Below are 17,541 nucleotides of genomic sequence, written 5' to 3'. Positions count from 1 at the left end.
CCGAGTATCACACTCCTCTCGCTCTGTCACCCCTGGCAACCACCAACCACTCCCAACTGTCACCCCCGGCAACCACCAACCACTCCCAACTGTCACCCCCGGCAACCACCAACCACTCCCAACTGTCACCCCCGGCAACCACAAACCACTCCCAACTGTCACCCCCGGCAACCACCAACCACTCCCAACTGTCACTTCTCCTTCAAGAAATATATATATATTTTTTTTTTTAAATCTTTATAAACACTTTTAACAATTAACAAATTAAATTAACAAATTAAAAACATCTTAGTATACCAAATTTCAGCCCTTTCTGAATTTTTTCCCCCACACACACTAAGAATTTAGTAGGTCAGTGTATAACTCCGCCCAGCAGGTGGCGCTGCAGCTTGGTTTTATTTTTACACACACACACAGACAGACTAACACACGCCACTAGGCATTTATATTATAGATATCGGCCCTTACGGACTGGCCTGTGGATTGCTGGAATGGGTTCACTGGGACTCTCAGTACAGACAATAACTTCTAACCCCCTCACTGGCTGATCTGGTACAACGTGGGGGAGCGCGGGGGACAGAGAAGAGGAAGTAACGCCGCAGTCTGTCTTTCTTTTCCATTCATCCAGCATTATCAGAACAGCGGGTGTAATAGTAGTTATATTACATCCTTGCTGTATAATCCGTACACACTGTGTGATATAAGGTATCACTCAGCGTCTCCCGGCCGCACACAGGGAGGACTGGACTCGGCTCAGCAGCCTATGAGGAATATTTTAAAGGAAAAAAAATGCAGGTGACCCAGTCCAAGGTAGCCCACTATGGGTCCGGCCCGGGGGGGCAGAAGCCTCCCTGCCCCCCAGCCCAGCCTGCCCTTTGCTGCATATTGCCCCTAATTCCCGGAGACAGTACCAGGTCCTAAAGATCTGTCCCTGGAAATATTCCTATTTTTTAATATTGACTTTTCAGTATTCATTTAAATCACTCATTATATATTAGACTAAACATTACCACATATTTCTTATTCTCAAGGCTTTATAAATGGATATTCATATATAATTATTCAAATTATATTGTATTTATTACATCTCTATTAAGTGGAGATATGGAATGAAAGTTTTTGATAATCAGTAAACATGACATGATGGGGGGTTGTGGAGAACTTGGGGTGATATGATGGAGAATACCCCAATAACCCTGACTCTATGGCACCTGGAATATACAGTAACTAGAGCCAGGCAACCTGTGTCCAGAGGTTGTACAACTACAACTCCCAGCATGCCCTACAAGCCACACGCTATATGACGCGATGGCTGGGGCATGATGGGAGTTGTAGTTTCGCGGCGGGAGCTCAGCAGCGCGCTGTACAATGAGGAGAAGGGCAGGTGCCCGGGGTAAAGATGGCCGCCCGCTCCTCAGCAGTGATGACGCGGCTGACCGGCTTCCCTGGTCACATGACCACTACTCCCTGGCAAGATGGCCGACGAGCTGCCTGCTGAGTTCGATGTGGTCATTCTGGGAACAGGTCGGGTGTAATGATGACGTCATGTTGTGATTAGCGGGTGTGTCTGGGGGTGACACTGGGGGGTCATGTCTGGGTCTAAGTCATTTACCTGCTTCACTCTGGGCTCATACATAGGGATCAGCAGTCAGTAATGGGGAACTATACATTATATATCTGTGTCCACAGGAGGGTCCAGGGTCAGGCTGTCTGCTGCAGGTATCTATGTATGTCAGTTATACAATACAATGCATAACACATAGGATTCTCAGTTACATAGTGTCACCTGAGACTTACATACAGAGGAACGCCACACAGGCGGGGAGCAGTCTCAGGGGCATCTGGTGCAAGTATCACTGTATGTCAGTTACACAATGCATTACATATAGGTTTCTCAGTTACATAGTGACAACTGAGATGTATGTACAGATTAACACAAGGCAGGTACTGGTCTCAGGGCGTCTGTAGGGGGATCTGGTGCAGGTATAAACCATTACTGGGTATTACGTATAATTACATATGTCAGTTACACAATCCATTCCATATAGGTTTTCTCAGTTACATAATGTCACCTGAGACTTACATACAGAGGAACTCCAGTCAGTCAGGTACCTGTCTCAGGGCATCTGTAGGGGAATCTGGTGCTGGTATAAACCATTACTGGGTATCACGTATAATTACATATATGTCAGTTACCCAATCCATTCCATATAGGTTTTCTCAGTTACATAATGTCAACTGAGACGTATATACATAGGGACTTCAGGCAGGTACCGGTCTCCGAGCATCTGTAAGGGGTTCTGGTGCTGGTATAAACTGTTACTGGTTATCAAGTATAACGCCATGTATGTCAGTTACACAATCCATTACACATAGGATTCTCAGTTACATAGTGACAACTGAGACGTATATACAGAGGAACTCCACACAGGCGGGGAGCAGTCTCAGGGCATCTGGTGCAGGTATCACTATATGTCAGTTACACAATGCATTACATATAGGTTTCTCAGTTACATAGTGACAACTGAGATGTATGTACAGAGGAACACAAGGCTGGTACTGGTCTCATGGCGTCTGTAGGGGGATCTGGTGCTGGTATAAACCATTACTGGGTATCATGTATAATTACATATATATCAGTTACACAATACATTACATATAGGTTTCTCAGTTACATAGTGACAACTGAGATGTATATACAGAGGAACATAAGTTAAGTACTGGTCCCAAGGCGTCTGTAGGGGGATCTGGTGCAGGTATAAACCATTACTGGGTATCACTTATAATTATATATATGTCAGTTACACAATTCAGTCCATATAGGTTTTCTCAGTTACGTAGTGTCAACTGAGACTTGCATACAGAGGAACTCCAGGCAGTCAGGTACCAGTCTCAGGGCATCTGTAGGAGTATCTGGTGCAGGTATAAACCATTAGTGTGTATTGCATATCATTCAGTATATATCAGTTACACAATGCATAACACATAGGATTCTCAGTTACATAGTGACAACTGAGACCTATATACAGAGGAATTCCAGACAGACGACTACCTATCTCAGGGCATCTGTAGGGGGTTCAGGTGCTGATATAGTCTGTTACTGGTTATCACGTATAAAACTGGGTACACATTACAAAAAAATTCCCCCGACGCGACAACTTTAACGATTTTACCAACAACTGAAAGTCCGGATCAGCAGCTGATTCCTGTGTACACATTTTACACGATTTACCTTCTGATCTGTGCTCTTCATCTGTCATAACCATCAGTTGAAAAGATCATGACTCTGTAACCTTTGTTGAGATCTGAATGCACTGCTGGTCCTGAGTGCAGACACACTTCACAATTTGCCCAACATCGTTCATAGGGATTTTTAGTCCATTTATAAAATCAAATCAAATGATACGATGAGCTTTAGTACAATAAAACACGATTGTGGGAGTGTACATGGTAATGCAGTATTGGACCTAACACTCGTTTAGCATGTGATTGGCTTGATAATCAGGTGAAAAGCCTACCCAGCTTAACTCCATATATGTCAGCTACACACTCCGTTGCAGAGAGTATTCTCAGTTACATAGTGATAAAATATGGCAGTGTGCACTAAATAAACTTCTATATGGTTTTCTGACATCCAATAAAAAATACCCATATAACTAATAAAATACATGATTACTGGATGTCACATATAAATCCATGTTTGTTACTTACACAATGCATTACATAATGACAACTGAGCTGTGTTTACAGACTAACTCCAGGAACAGTGTGAAGCCTGACAACTGGGGGAAAGGAGAATGGGGCAGGACCAGTAGCAGCTGGTTATTATTATTATTACTGTTTATTTATATAGTGCCAGCATACTATGCAGTGCTTTACTGTAGCATGATGGGAGTGGTAGTTCTATAGTAAAAGAGCCATAGGCTGCTTATTACGTCAGCAGTATGAGGTTCATATACACATGATAATCAGTGCCCTGTACAATACAATGAGTGAACAATTGGGATCAAACCAAGTAAATAAACAAGACTGGGTATTAATTAACAGACAAACAGAGTGGTAAGAGGGTGCTGCTTACAATCTATAGGATACTGCATGTTGGTGCAGACAGATTGCAATGTCTTTGTATATGTTATGGATCTTGGTGTGTTAGTCTTTGTATGTAACAGATTATAGTGTGTTAGTCTTTGTATATTTTATGGATCTTGGTGTGTTTGTCTTTGTATGTTTACGGATTAGGATCTTAGTCTTTGTATGTTTACGGATTAGGATCTTAGTCTTTGTATGTTACGGAGCTTGGTGTTAGTATTTGTATGTTACAGATTATAGTGTGTTAGGTTTTGTATGTTGCAGATTCTGGTGTGCTACAGATTATGATGTGTTAGTGTTTGTATGTTATGGATTATTGTGTGTAATACCCCATTCATACTGCACCAAAATCCCGGGTTTTTGCCGGGGCGAGCTCAAACGACCTGGGTCTTGGTGCAGTATGAATGGTACAAGTCAAAAATCCCGGGTCTAAAAACCCGGGTCTTCAACCCGGGATTTATCGAGGGGTAATTCCCGGGTCGGACCCGGGTTGCCTGCACTATGAATGGTGCAACCTGGGTTTTTCAACCCGGGTTGCACAGAAAACAAGCTGATTGGCTGTCTGCCTGTCTCTGGAGGATGATGTCATCGGTGGGAGCCCGTGGAAGATTAGAGAAGGAGTTTAGGAGAAATGGTGGATGACATCACCATTTTTCAGCCAATGAAAACTGCTCTGGTGATGACTCCCACAAATTGCCAGGGCACAGACTTGTGCAGTATGAATGGGGTCAACCCGGGAAATTCCCGGGTCCGAGGTGCAGTATAAATGGTGTTTCTGAGCTGAGACGCTCCGAGCCCCGGCAAAAACCCGGCTTGAAAAACCCGGGATATTGCAGGGGCGGCAGTATGAAAGCGGAATTAGTCTTTGTATTTACGACTCTTGGTGTGTTAGTCTTTGTATGTTGCGGATTCTGGTGTGCTACAGATTATGATGTTTTAGTGTTTGGTATGTTATGGATTATGGTGTATTAGTCTTTGTATGTTTTACGGTTCTTGGTATGTTAGTGCATGTTACGGGTTATAGTGTGTTAGTCTTTGATTACAATGTGTTAGTCTTTGTATGTTACGGGTTGCAGTGTGTTAATCTTTGTATGTTTTACCGATTTGCAATGTATTAGTTTTTGTATGCTAGGGATTATGATGAATTAGTCTTTGTATGTTACGGATCCTTGCGTGTTAGTCTTTATATATTATGGATTTTGGTGTATTGGTCTTTCTGTGTTATGGATTATGGTGCATTAGTCTTTGTTTGTTTTATGGATTGCAATGTGTTAGCCTTTGTATGTTAGAGATTATGATGTGCTAGTCTTTGTATGTTACAGATCTTGGGGTGTTATTGTTTGTATATTATGGATTATAATGTGTTAGTGTTTGTATGTTACGGAGTTTGGTGTTTGTCTTTTGTATGTTATGGGTTGCAGTGTGTTAATCTTTGTATGTTTTATGGATTGCGATGTATTAGTTTTTGTATGCTAGGGATTATGATGTGTTAGTTTTTGTATGTTACGGATTCTTGAGTGTTAGTCTTTATATATTACGGATTACAATGTATTAGTCTTTCTGTATTATTGATTATGGTGTGTTCGTTTTTGTATGCTACGGATTATAATTTGTTAGTCTTTTTATGTTCGAGATTATGATGTGCTAGTCTTTGTATGTTACAGATCTTGGGGTGTTAGTCTTTGTATGTTGTGGATTCTGGTGTTTTAATCTTTGTATTATTGACGGATTATGGTGTGTTAGTCTTTGTATGTTATGGATTATTGTTTGTTAGTCTTTGTATTTTTGATGCATTATAGTGTGTTAGCCTTTGTATGTTACGGATTCAGGTCTGTTAATGCCGTTCATGTGTTAGCAATTATAATACCTTTATCAGTCATTAGAAAATAATTACTGGTTTTAAATTTGTAGAAAGGTTGGTGAAAACATGTGTAGTTGGTTTTATTTACACCACAAGTGTGGTATTTGAGCTAATTATTTCAGATGTTGCTCACTTTTGGCTGCCACATTTCTGTGAACATTTACCCTACATACCTATTCAAACCCCATAGCAGCCAATCAAACGTATGCGTTCTTCATGTAACCAGATAATTGCTGATTGTTTGATATGTATTAATGAACATCTTTTTCTTTGTTAAAAGCCTTAGTGACTTACATCAGTAAATATACTGCCCTATTAGCAGTTTGTGCGTACTCTAACAATTCAACCGGGTAGCCCAATTCGGCAGAACGAACAGCTGCACCCAGTGGTTAGCACTTCTGCCTCACAGCACTGGGGTCAAGAGTTCAATACCCGACCATGGCCTTATCTGTGTGGAGTTTGTATGTTCTCCCCGTGTTTGCGTGGGTTTCCTCTGGGTGCTCCGGTTTCCTCCCACACTCCAAAAACATACTGGTAGGTTAATTGGCTGCTATCAAAATTGACCCTAGTCTCTCTCTCTCTCTCTGTCTGTGTGTGTGTATGTTTGTGTGTGTGTGTGTCTGTGTGTGTGTGTGTGTATGTTAGGGAATTTAGACTGTAAGCCCCAATGGGGCAGGGACTGATGTGAGTGAGTTCTCTGTACAGCGCTGCGGAATTAGTGGCGCTATATAAATAAATGGTGATGATAATACAAATTAGCTGGATGACCATTTATAAGCACCAACAGGATTCTCCTCTTACCCTTAAAGAATGTATACAAGATCCGTGTGGCCAGCGGTCCGCAGTCCTGTAGAGGAGGAAACGGTCTGTCCATTAATAATTGGTAATAGCGCATTAGGGAGCACTCCGGCCGCGCTGTACTCGTAAAGAAAGATATATTCTTCCTCCATCATTGTCAATAAGCTGTGTATAGCTTCAGCCTCACTGGTTAAAACTTATCTTCATTTCAGCATCTGATTTTTCATTTGCCGATTGTCCATTTTTAAGCATTGATTTCTCTCTTGCGCTGATGAGGATAAATGTGCGGAGCTCCAACGCTGTTTAAATGATTAGAAAAAGAGTGTAACTTTTGGAAAGTTTGTTTACTTTATCTTGTCACAGTCAGAGGACGGGCGCATCCGTCAGTCGTATCATTAGGCAGCCTTCAGATTGCGCCAGCTCCCGGTAACCTGAGGATTACACTGGAGCGATAACGTTCTCTGGATAAGGGGGAAATGCGTCCTATTTATTAGTAGGATTTATTTTGCTCTATTATTTTGGAAATGTTCAGTAAAACATATTAATAGAAGTAATTCTGCAAAGGTGTCATCATTTCTCTGGATATGTACATTTAGCACACGCTGGGAAAGCGGAATAAATCTGAATGGCAAGCCTTGGAGGTCTTTGTCAGGCATAATAAAGATGTAGAATAATATTTGGGCTCTTTCATAGGTTTTGTTTGGCCAAGTTAATGGGGGCACAGTCACATTCTGTGATTTTAAACAAAAGTTTGTGCTCTTTAATCAGTGTTCTAAAAATAAAATGTCTTGTTATCGCTTATTGACTTAGAGTCACAAACGGCCTCGGTGTATCGCGTATTCATCTTGACATAGCTCTGCGCTTGCTCAGAAACGGCCGTCACGTCGGTGAACGCGGTCGCGTCCGATTCATGTCCAAACGCAAATGACAAGTCCGACTGCCTACATCTTGAAGGGGACGGACGGAGCGGACGCAGGAAGGCAGCGTACAGTAAGGTCTTGCCAAGGTCGGGCGCACGCACATTCTTCTGATCATGGCGTCTTTTTAGCTACGTGTTTTTTTAGCTGCATCATTTGCACCAGCTACAGCGCAGGTGTAAGTGCCGACTGATAGTGATGACTGCACTTGTCCATGACAGCACATGTGTTTGCAAGTAAGACAAACAATAAAAATGCATTTTACAGTGCACATTAACAACATCCTGATTAATAATTGTAAATTAATTATATAAAATATATATTTTTTTTGCATACGTTCCGTTTATACTGCACATATACATGTGTGTATCCTGCACGGTCTGCATACGGCACGTAATGTATGGTCAAAGCGTATTTATACCCAGATGCAAATGGAAACGTTTCTTGAGGTCCGCTTGTATTTAAATACGGACGTACATGTGTGCAAGTTACGTCCATTTTTCTTTTTTTAAAATGCAAATTGCATCCACATTGCGTTTGAAGATGAATCCGGCCTTTAGAGTGTAAATTCAGCAGGTTAGAAGACTAGTGTGTGTGTATTTCTCTGTACAATGCTAACTAAAAAAGGATAATATATAATGCTACGTAATATATGCCGCTATGAGGCAAGGTAATGCATGAACTCTTATTATTTAGGCTAATTGCAAGGCAAAGCTTATTTGGATAAGGGTAGACTAAGAAACGAGGACTTTACTAATGCCCCCTTGTACTGCACTGTGATACTATGTTTCCCTGCGTCTCTTCCTTACAGATATCATTCATTAGTCATTAGCTCCAACTTGTACTCTGATAGCTGCAGCCAGTAATACATCATTTATTCAATTAATAATGGATAACTGAGGGACACAATAAGTCGCATTTGACAATGATTTTTCTGCGGGATTATTTGGCATTCGTCACGTGTGACTAATTATCAGATGCCAATTCTTCCGACTTGTAATTGTGGATAATGTAAATGCGAGGCAGTTATTCTATTATAAATGCAGTCACAGTAAATTTTCCTCCTCTATGCAATCTCCCTTCCGTTCTGATGTCCGCGGGTATAAATTACAGATGAAACGACTTTCAAGGTAGAAGGCAGGAATCCATTTTGAAACGTTCTGTAAAGTAGAGAATGATTTATGGTTTCATCCGATTTTGGCTGAAAGCGCTCGAGCCGCCAGGTCATCAGAACTCTGTCAGGGAATGTATTATTTATTGTTCTATCGGGGAGCACCGCTGTAAGTACTTTATTTTATGTTTGGGTTCTGTAAGTACAATGTTAAGAAAAATCCATTTTTGATTCCAGTTTGGTTATGAAAATCTATCAGGCGGGGGAAAAAAACCTAAAGAAAATTTTTATTTGAGCGAAATGAAATAATATGGAAGAAATCCTGAGAAATGTTTTATTTGTTAATAAATAAATTCCTTTGTGGAATGATGTTAGCGAGGTCCAGGTTGGTTCCTGTCTGACGTATGTCGATCATATTGCAGTTTGGGAAATACTTGTAAGGCTCTGATAACTCCGCTCCGGAGAGCTGACATTTAATTGAGTCGCTGGCAAGTAGGTGTGAAAAAGGTGGATACATTTCACTGAATTTAACCTTTCATTGGGAAGAGAATATCAATCTCTGCTACTACACATCTGTTGTTCTTATTCTCATAGAACAAGTAAACCTGTTGTTGGATGGTATTATGTAATGAAGCATATTGCATTACTGAATTAGAAATAAAATTGCTTAAATTAATGAATCTGTCCAGCAAGCTGTCTGAATCACGACCTTGTAGGCTGTTTGTGAGGGGCTGCTGCTCTGTCTTGTATTACTCTGGAATAGACAAGGAGCGTAGGCAATGCAGAAGCCTGAATGATGGTCTTGCAGTCTCCTTGGTAACAGCAATGCACTGTACAGATTGGAGGATTCAGTCTAATTGGTGTGGCCATGTTTTCCTTTATCAGATCCCTAATTGTACAGTTGCCATTGTTCGACTTCTCTTGCCCCAAATCCTTTTATCCCTTATAGAGCTCTCGTGTCATGAATGAGGCTTATTTAGTTAATGTAAGTTACAGCACCTTTAAATTAGAACTAAACACAAAAGTAAAAACAAATGAAAAGCTGTATATTTAGTGTGATGGTGTTACATGCTGACGTGTGTCAGTTCTTGTTTGTTGGGTGACAAAAGGTCCAGCACACTTCGTGTTCACCCTCTCTCACCCACTTATGAAATGACTGACATAGAATTTGTGCAGCCTGGAAGCCACTCCCACTGCGGCAGCCGCAGCTCAGAACGTTGGTACGCTGGGAGACCCCTAATTGCTACTTAGACACATGTTACAGATCGCATGGGTGCGTTCTTTCTGCAGAAAAAAGTATGTGGACGTCCGGATATTATATACATGTGTGTTTGTTGAACAGCTCATTCCAAAACCAAGGGCGTTAATATAAAGTTTGTCCCCCCTTTGCTGCTACAGCGGTCTCCACTAGATTTTAATTTAATCTGTACCATCCCCTACCAGGTCCCAACAAATCTCACTCACACAAGTTTAACGCAGATTAAAAGGACCACAGCGAAAATAATGTCCTAATCCGTGCGGAGCAATTTTCTAATAACACTCTAAGTGCACAATCGGCGTTACCTGCATGACATTAGCCAGATTAACTCCTTACTATCTTCTTACTGATACTGTGAGATGCTGCTGTAATGTTTATTATTAAACTGTCAGCTGCTTTATAGAAGCACCATTATGTTTCTATATATAAATATAATATACTAGAAGAAATTGTTTGCAAACATTAATCTGACCTAAAATATGTACATTGTTCTCTAATACATTCTAGGAAATGACAGCTAGACTCTGATTGGTTGCTATGGGCAACACTTCCACTTTTCCTTTATAGAGGTTATAGTAAATCTACCCCTAAGTCTCCTATCCCCGTGTGAGCCCATAATGCAGTGACATGTGATCTGGCTGCTGTTTGGTCATACATGTATGGTTATATCGCTCATTGATTCGGCTGTGCAGCCGTTCCTGAACACTATTGTGTAATTGTCTGTGCTCCGCATCATGTAACATTTAGGTGATAATGCAGAAGCTATGCTCAAATAGTGACCAAACCAGTGAAAGATATTTAACACCACAATCGGCTTACACTGAACTAACAGAGGTGTATTTACTGATCCATGTTAGACACTTGGGATGTGGGATGGAGGCTTGCAGAAATATGGCAGTGTTCAGTGAGTAATTTGAAAGTTGTTTTGAATAAACTGCGTTGTTCTCAAAGTTAAGGATAAGCAAGAAAGTGCAATTTACCATCTCTTTCTGTTTGAGTTTAAATTCAGCATAAACATTACAATGCATTATTTTAATATTTGATATTTCTTTATGTGTAAAGTCCTCCCTCCTCTTCGGTATGTTGTAGATTTCCTGGCTGCCAGGAGGTTTTCGGCTATGAGTATAGGGCGAGCGGTGGGATGGAGGTCTGAGGCTTATTCAGTTCCCAGAGACTCTTACAGTTATACTGTTTGAACAATTTGCTAGAAAGTAAAATTAAACATCGATGGCATTAGAGCTCCCGTCACTCTGCATGTACCCTGCCTCTCCATAATCCAGCGCAGTTCTACCTTCTAAACCCGATAAAAATGTTCTTATTTCCGCAGGACTGACAGAGTCCATCGTCGCGGCTGCCTGTTCTCGCATCGGACAGCGGGTTCTGCATCTCGATGCGTAAGTTATTCTGCTGTAACTTGTTTAATGGGACGTATTATTTAGCAATTTCATGAAATGTTTCAGTTTTCTTCACTGTTATATTATTATTATCGTAGTTTTGTAAGGCGCCACAGTGCTCCGCAGCGCCGTACAGTAGGGAAAACAGGACATACATAAAACAGGGACATACAAGGTAGACAAAATAAATGCAGACATGAAAACAAAGGGTATGGAGGACCCTGCTCATTAGAGAGCTTACATTCTAAAGGGAAGAGGGCACAGCTGGAACAAGAGGAGTAAATGTATTTCAGAGTTGAGATTGGGATAGTTGTGAGGGTGCATTAGTGTGAATAGTGTTATCGAGGATAAGGTCACCTCTAAATAAGAAATGGGTGTTCAAAGAGCATCTAAAGATTTGAAAGCTGTTGGAAAGTCTTATTGAGCGTGGTAGGGAATAAGTGGGGAGAAGCACGGGAGAAGTCCTGTAGGTGGGAGTGAGAGGTGGTTACCAGAGACGAGACAAGGCGCAGGTCAGAGGTAGATCTAAAACAGTGGGAGGGGGAGTATTTTGATATGAGATTTGAGGTGTATGCAGGGGTGTTGTTGGTGAGGGCTTTGTAGATAAGAGTGAGTAATTTTAATTGAATTCTGGAGGACACAGGAGCCAGTGTAGGGATTTGCAAGGTGGTGCAGCAGATGTGGAGCGGTGAGAAAGGAAGATCAGTCTTGCCGTAGCATTTAGGATGGATTGAAATGTTGATATATGGGTGCCAGATAGCAGGAGGTTGCAATAGTCAAGACAGGGGATGATGAGAGAAGGGATAAGAGTTTTGGTAGCATGTTGAGTAAGAAAAGGGCGTATTTTGGCAATGTTTTTTAAGGTGGAGTCGACAGGACTGGGAGAGAGTCTGGATTTGAGAAATAAAGCAGAGGGTGTAGTAAGGTGTGACACCAAGGCAGCGGGCTTGGGAGACTGAGGAAATTGTGGTGTTATTGACAGTGAGGGAGATTTGAGGCAGGAGGGAAGATAATAAGATCTGTTTTGTACATGTTAAGCTTTAGGTAGCGTTGGAACATTCATGTGGAGATAGCAGAATGACAGTTACATAAGATAGTACAGAAGGATAAGAGAAGAAATATAGATTTGTGTGTCATCAACGTAGAGGTGGTACTGGAGGCTGTATGTGCGGACTAGTCCTCCAAGACAAGAGGTGATGTAAAGGGCCAAGAACTGAGAACTTTCTCCCGCTATATTAATGTATGGCTACACTGTCTGATTCAAGAATGACGGCAGAACCCAGCGTCTGTGCCCAGTCAGTTCCTCCTCCAGCGCAATTCATGTTTAATGAAAAATTGTGCAGTTGGGATAATAATCCTAAATAGTGACCTGCTGAAATATTAATTATGTGGAAATTGTTTGCAAAACGGGGATCAGTCTTGAGCTGAGATGCATATTTCGGGGTACACCTCACAGGTGATTATACACCTGCTTGTTGTGCTCACCACATGACAAGGAAAGATTGCGCCAAGGACTGCGCTTACGTTACACTGGAAGCACCAGAAAGTGTTAGACCGTTGTTATGGGTCCTGTAAGCCCTGATTTATATTGATTATTGAATCACTATTCTGAGATCTGTGTAACAGAAGCAGCAAAGGCCTCTGGGTATGTAGCCTTATAACACTGCAACCACCAGATTTATTATAATAACTTCACTGAATAAAAGGACACATGGATCCCTTCATAACATAATAATGGTTTTGCTGTTTGTGCAGAACTTTGCCACTTTATAGCCCATACACAATTATACCTGTAGTCTCCGATGTCGTACAGTGCCAGTAACTGTTGGCGCACAAGGTCCATTAAAGAGCACTGAGCATCACCTTTGTTGATTTATGTCTCCGGCCGCATCCTCGCCATCAGCAGCAGCTAATCTTATTCAGAATAGGCCCTTGATTGCCTGGTTGTCATAAATTCCTGCCGACTGATTGGAAACTAAAGTCAGCTTCTGCCAAATGGTAATTGAAGGAGGCGCGTTGGTGTGTGCCAGCGATCCATCTCAATAACTGTAGCCTGTGGTTCTCTTCAGAAAACCACATTGACTGTAGTTATTAATGAGATGTTGACATGTGAAATCTCAAGAATAGACATTAAGTGATTTAGAAAAGTAATTTGCAATTCAAACGGCGGAGAGACGACGTTCAGGCCGCAATCGGTCCAGCTAACGGTAAACCGGCGGGAGGAACGTTGATTGTGTTACTTTTATTCTTCATTATTAAAAATGTATTTAGTTCCCACTAGTAATATTGGTCTTTGTTTAGCAGCATTTCTGGTATCCCATTTCCCGTATTGTCTGTGACTTGTCATGAGTGTAAGTTTCTAGTTCAGGTTTCCAAAGCCAAATAGAGGAGATTGAAATGATCTTGTGGGAATGTCCGTTTCTATTTTCTTCATATAAATCCCCCAAACAGTAATAGTTTCCCTACAGAGATCGTTCTCCAACTAGTTCCTCTTCTAGTTATGTTACATGTGCGCTGTGCTGGCAGCGAGAAGCATCGTTAGCGCTTATTCGGTTAAGTGCCTCCACGGTTCCCCATCCTACACCCCTTTAGAGAATATTTAACCATACTGACCCTGTAACGGCGATCCAGCGCTGACCGCTACCTCCGGGAATTTCTCCTGAATCCTGTCTGCAAGCTGCACAGCTCTTTAGTATCAGTAAACTGAACCCGTCACACGTAATCATTGGGCACAGAATATATAGCAAGTAGTGCACCCTAAAATGTTTTGGGTTTTTTTCTTCTATAATTATTTTGTTTATAATTGTTTATGTATTATAGTGTCGCCAGATTAGGCAGCACTTTCCAGAGAATGTTGTCCAGTCTGTTTTTTTGTCAGCAGCCAGTTAACCTGTCACTAGGTGCTTAGAGTGTGAGAGGAAACCCTTAAAAAAGGATTTAGAGTACTAAGACCCCAAGGGGTTTTCAGAGAACGCTTGAAGGTTTGAAGACTAGAGGAAAGTCTTACTGTGTGAGGGAAGGAATTCCACAAAGTGGGTGCAGCCCGAAAAAAAGTCCTGTAACCGGCAATGGGAGGAAGTGATGAGTGTGGAAGAGAGGCGCAGATTTTGTTGAGGTGTTGAGTTGGGAGATATTTTGAGACAAGTGAGGAGATGTATGTCGGTGCAATTTTGTTGACGGCCTTGTATGTTAGTAGAATAATTTTATATTGGATTTGTTGAAGCACAGGCAACCATTATAGAGACTGACAGAGTGGCTCAGCAGAGGAATAATGGTTTACAAGGAAAATCAATCTAGCCGCTGTGTGCAAAATAGATTGTAGGGGTTCAAGTCTGATTTTGGGAAGACCAGTAAGGAGGGAATTACAATAGTCGATGCGGGAGATGATGAGATAAGGTTCAGGTTATTGCAGTGTCTTCTGTCAGATATGTGCGTATTCTGGAAATGTTCTTTAGATGTATGTAACATGATTTCGATATAGAGTTGATGTGGGGAACTAAGGATAGTTATGAATCAAGGATTACACCTAGGCAGCGAGCTTGTGGGGTGGGATTTATGGTCATGTTATCAACAGAAATAGATGCCAGACAGGAAACTTCTGTTTTTGGGTTGGAATAATATCCATTCAGTTTTTGAAAGATGGAGTTTGAGTTGGCGAGAAGACATCCAAGATGAAATGGCAGAAAGACAGTCAGTAACGTGAGACAACACAGATGGTGAGAGATCAGGAGAGGATAGATAAATTTGTGTATCATCCGCATAGAGATGATACTGAAATCCAAAGGAGCTTATTAGTTTTCCAAATAAAGGGGTGTAGATAGAGAACAGCAGAGGACCTAGGACTGAGCCTTGTGGTCTCCAAGTGATAAAGGAAGCGGAGCAGAGGTGGATCCAGAGAAATTAAAACTGAAAGAGCGATTAGATAGTTAATGGGAACCAGGATAGGACAGTGCCTTCAAGACCTAGGGATTGTAGCGTTTGTATGAGGTAAGAGTGCTCAACAGTGTTGAATGCAGCAGAGAGATCCAGGAGATTTAGAAGAGAGTAATGGCCTTCAGTTTTTGCTGTGATCAAGTCATTGACAACCTTGGTCAGCGCAGTCTCTGTGGAGTGTTGAGAGCGAAAGCCTGATTGAAGAGAATCCAGTAGGTTGTTTGCTGTAAGAAAGTGTGTGAGGCGACTGTAGGCAATTCTCTCGAGAAGCTTGGAGGGGCACGGGAGCTGGGAGATGGGGCGGTAATTTGAGAGAGAGTTTGAGTCAGAATTTTGTGTTTTCAAAATTGGAGAAAACACTGCATGCTTGAATAGTGATGGAAAGATACCAGTAGAGAGAGAGAGAGAGATTACAGATTTTAATTAGAGGGGGAATGAGCACAGAAGGCAGGGATCTACCAATTTGTGAGGGAATGGGATGAAGAGGACAGGAGGTAGAGTAGGAAGATAAGAGGAGAGTAGAAACTTCCTCTTCATTTGTGGGATCAAATGAAGAGAGAGTGTCAGAGGGTGCTGGGAAGGAATTGAGCTGATTACTTGTCGAGGGAAACGATACATCTCAAGTCTGATCTTATCTATTTTGTCCTTGAAATAGGAAGCAAGATCCTGGGCACTGATGGTAGTTGGAGGATTTGGGGTGGGGCAGGGTTAGAAGAGAGTTAAATTTGTTGAAAAGGTGTTTGGTGTTCGAAGCCTGAGCGCTAGATGAGAGATAGGAAGTATGTTTGTTTTGCAGTGTCCAGAGCATTTTGACAGGACTGGTAGATAGAAGTATATGTAATGAATTCATTAGAGGTACAAGATTTACACCAGTGACCTTCAGCTTTATGAGAGAGTTTTTGCATTGTTCGTGCTACTGTAGTTTGCCACGGTTGGCAACGAAGTCTACACGTAGTATGTAGAGTCGCTAGAGCCACTTGATTAAGGGCAGTTGCTACTAGGTATGATGAAAATGAGGAAATGCCCTATCAGGGGAGGAGAATGTAGAAATTGGGGAGAGAAGGTGTTGGAGAGAGGTGGAAAACTTGACACTCAATAGTTGATATTCCTGCGGGTACGAGGAGGCTTGGAAGAGTTTGACACCAGGGAAGGTAAAGAACTGGGGGTGAGCATGTAGCTAATAAGGTGATGATCCGAGAGGGGGAAAGGAGTGTTAAGGAAATCAGAAACTGAGCATAGTCTAGAGAAAACAAGATCAAGACAGTGGCCATCCTGATGAGTAGCGGATTCAATCCACTGGGAGAGGTCAAGTGAGGAGGTTAGAGAGAGTAGTTTGGAAGCAGCATTGGAACTTGGATTAGCAAAAAGACTAATCGTAAATAAATAACATAAAATAAAAAGTTGTAAACCAACACAATGATAAAAGTCTCTGAGTCCGATGCACATGAATTATCACAAGTCCATTAAAAACAGAATAGATTCCAAATGGTGGGTACCAAATATTTGCTGTTCTGTAGTAATTAGTAAACAAAGTCCTTGCAATTCTGTGTATCCGGTGTATAGAGAGGATCTGTGTCGCTGGGGCTCCTGTATGATAAGATCAGATTCCCAGCGTGCGTTCCACTGTGGAACACACAAACAGTTCCTGGTCCTGTACAGCGTCTGTAATGAGGAGGCGCTAATGCGTTTCGTCACATTGACCGACCTTTTCAAAGGGAGAAATCCTGAATTGTGATGTCTCCTATTTGTATACTGATTCCATGTCACGTCTTCGATCCTGAAGTGTTTGTGTCTTCCACAAAACTCAGAGACTTTTATTGTTTTATAACTTTTTATTTTATTTATTTACTATTAGTCTTATTTATATGGATTTTGTTGTGTCATCTATGGTTTGTACTGCTTTGTTATTAAGATTAAATTGTTCATATATATTAGGTTTGTGTCTTGAGCCAGTTACATAATTGCAAACCTACTGATTTATTCAGTTATCCATTTCAAATTCACATAGTACCGTTTACATAACCACATCCAATACATTTGATGCTGGACCATATAGTTCACTTTCTGATCCCCTGTGTCACACGTTCTATAGACCCGATTTCTGATTACACCACGATTTAGCCACATAAGGGCTGTTAACATTGTTAACCCTTTACATATAATATCCTGTATCTATATGA

General features: G+C 41.4%; 1 protein-coding gene across 1 annotated transcript in view; it reads left to right on the top strand.

The window, feature by feature from the left end:
• Positions 1 to 1,436: 1,436 nt before the first annotated feature.
• The window catches only part of CHM (CHM Rab escort protein), a 75,000-nt gene continuing 58,895 nt past the window's right edge, over positions 1,437 to 17,541 (top strand). The window contains exons 1-2 of the mRNA XM_075186231.1: positions 1,437 to 1,524; positions 11,362 to 11,428. Of these exons, the coding sequence (XP_075042332.1) occupies positions 1,476 to 1,524; positions 11,362 to 11,428 (116 nt within the window). The 5' untranslated portion in view covers positions 1,437 to 1,475. The remainder of the gene's footprint in view (positions 1,525 to 11,361; positions 11,429 to 17,541) is intronic.

This window comes from Mixophyes fleayi, chromosome 9 (assembly GCF_038048845.1).
Source record: "Mixophyes fleayi isolate aMixFle1 chromosome 9, aMixFle1.hap1, whole genome shotgun sequence".
NCBI lineage: Eukaryota > Metazoa > Chordata > Amphibia > Anura > Limnodynastidae > Mixophyes > Mixophyes fleayi.
Note: the sequence above shows the minus strand (reverse complement) of the source record. Positions and strands in the feature narration are given on the sequence as shown.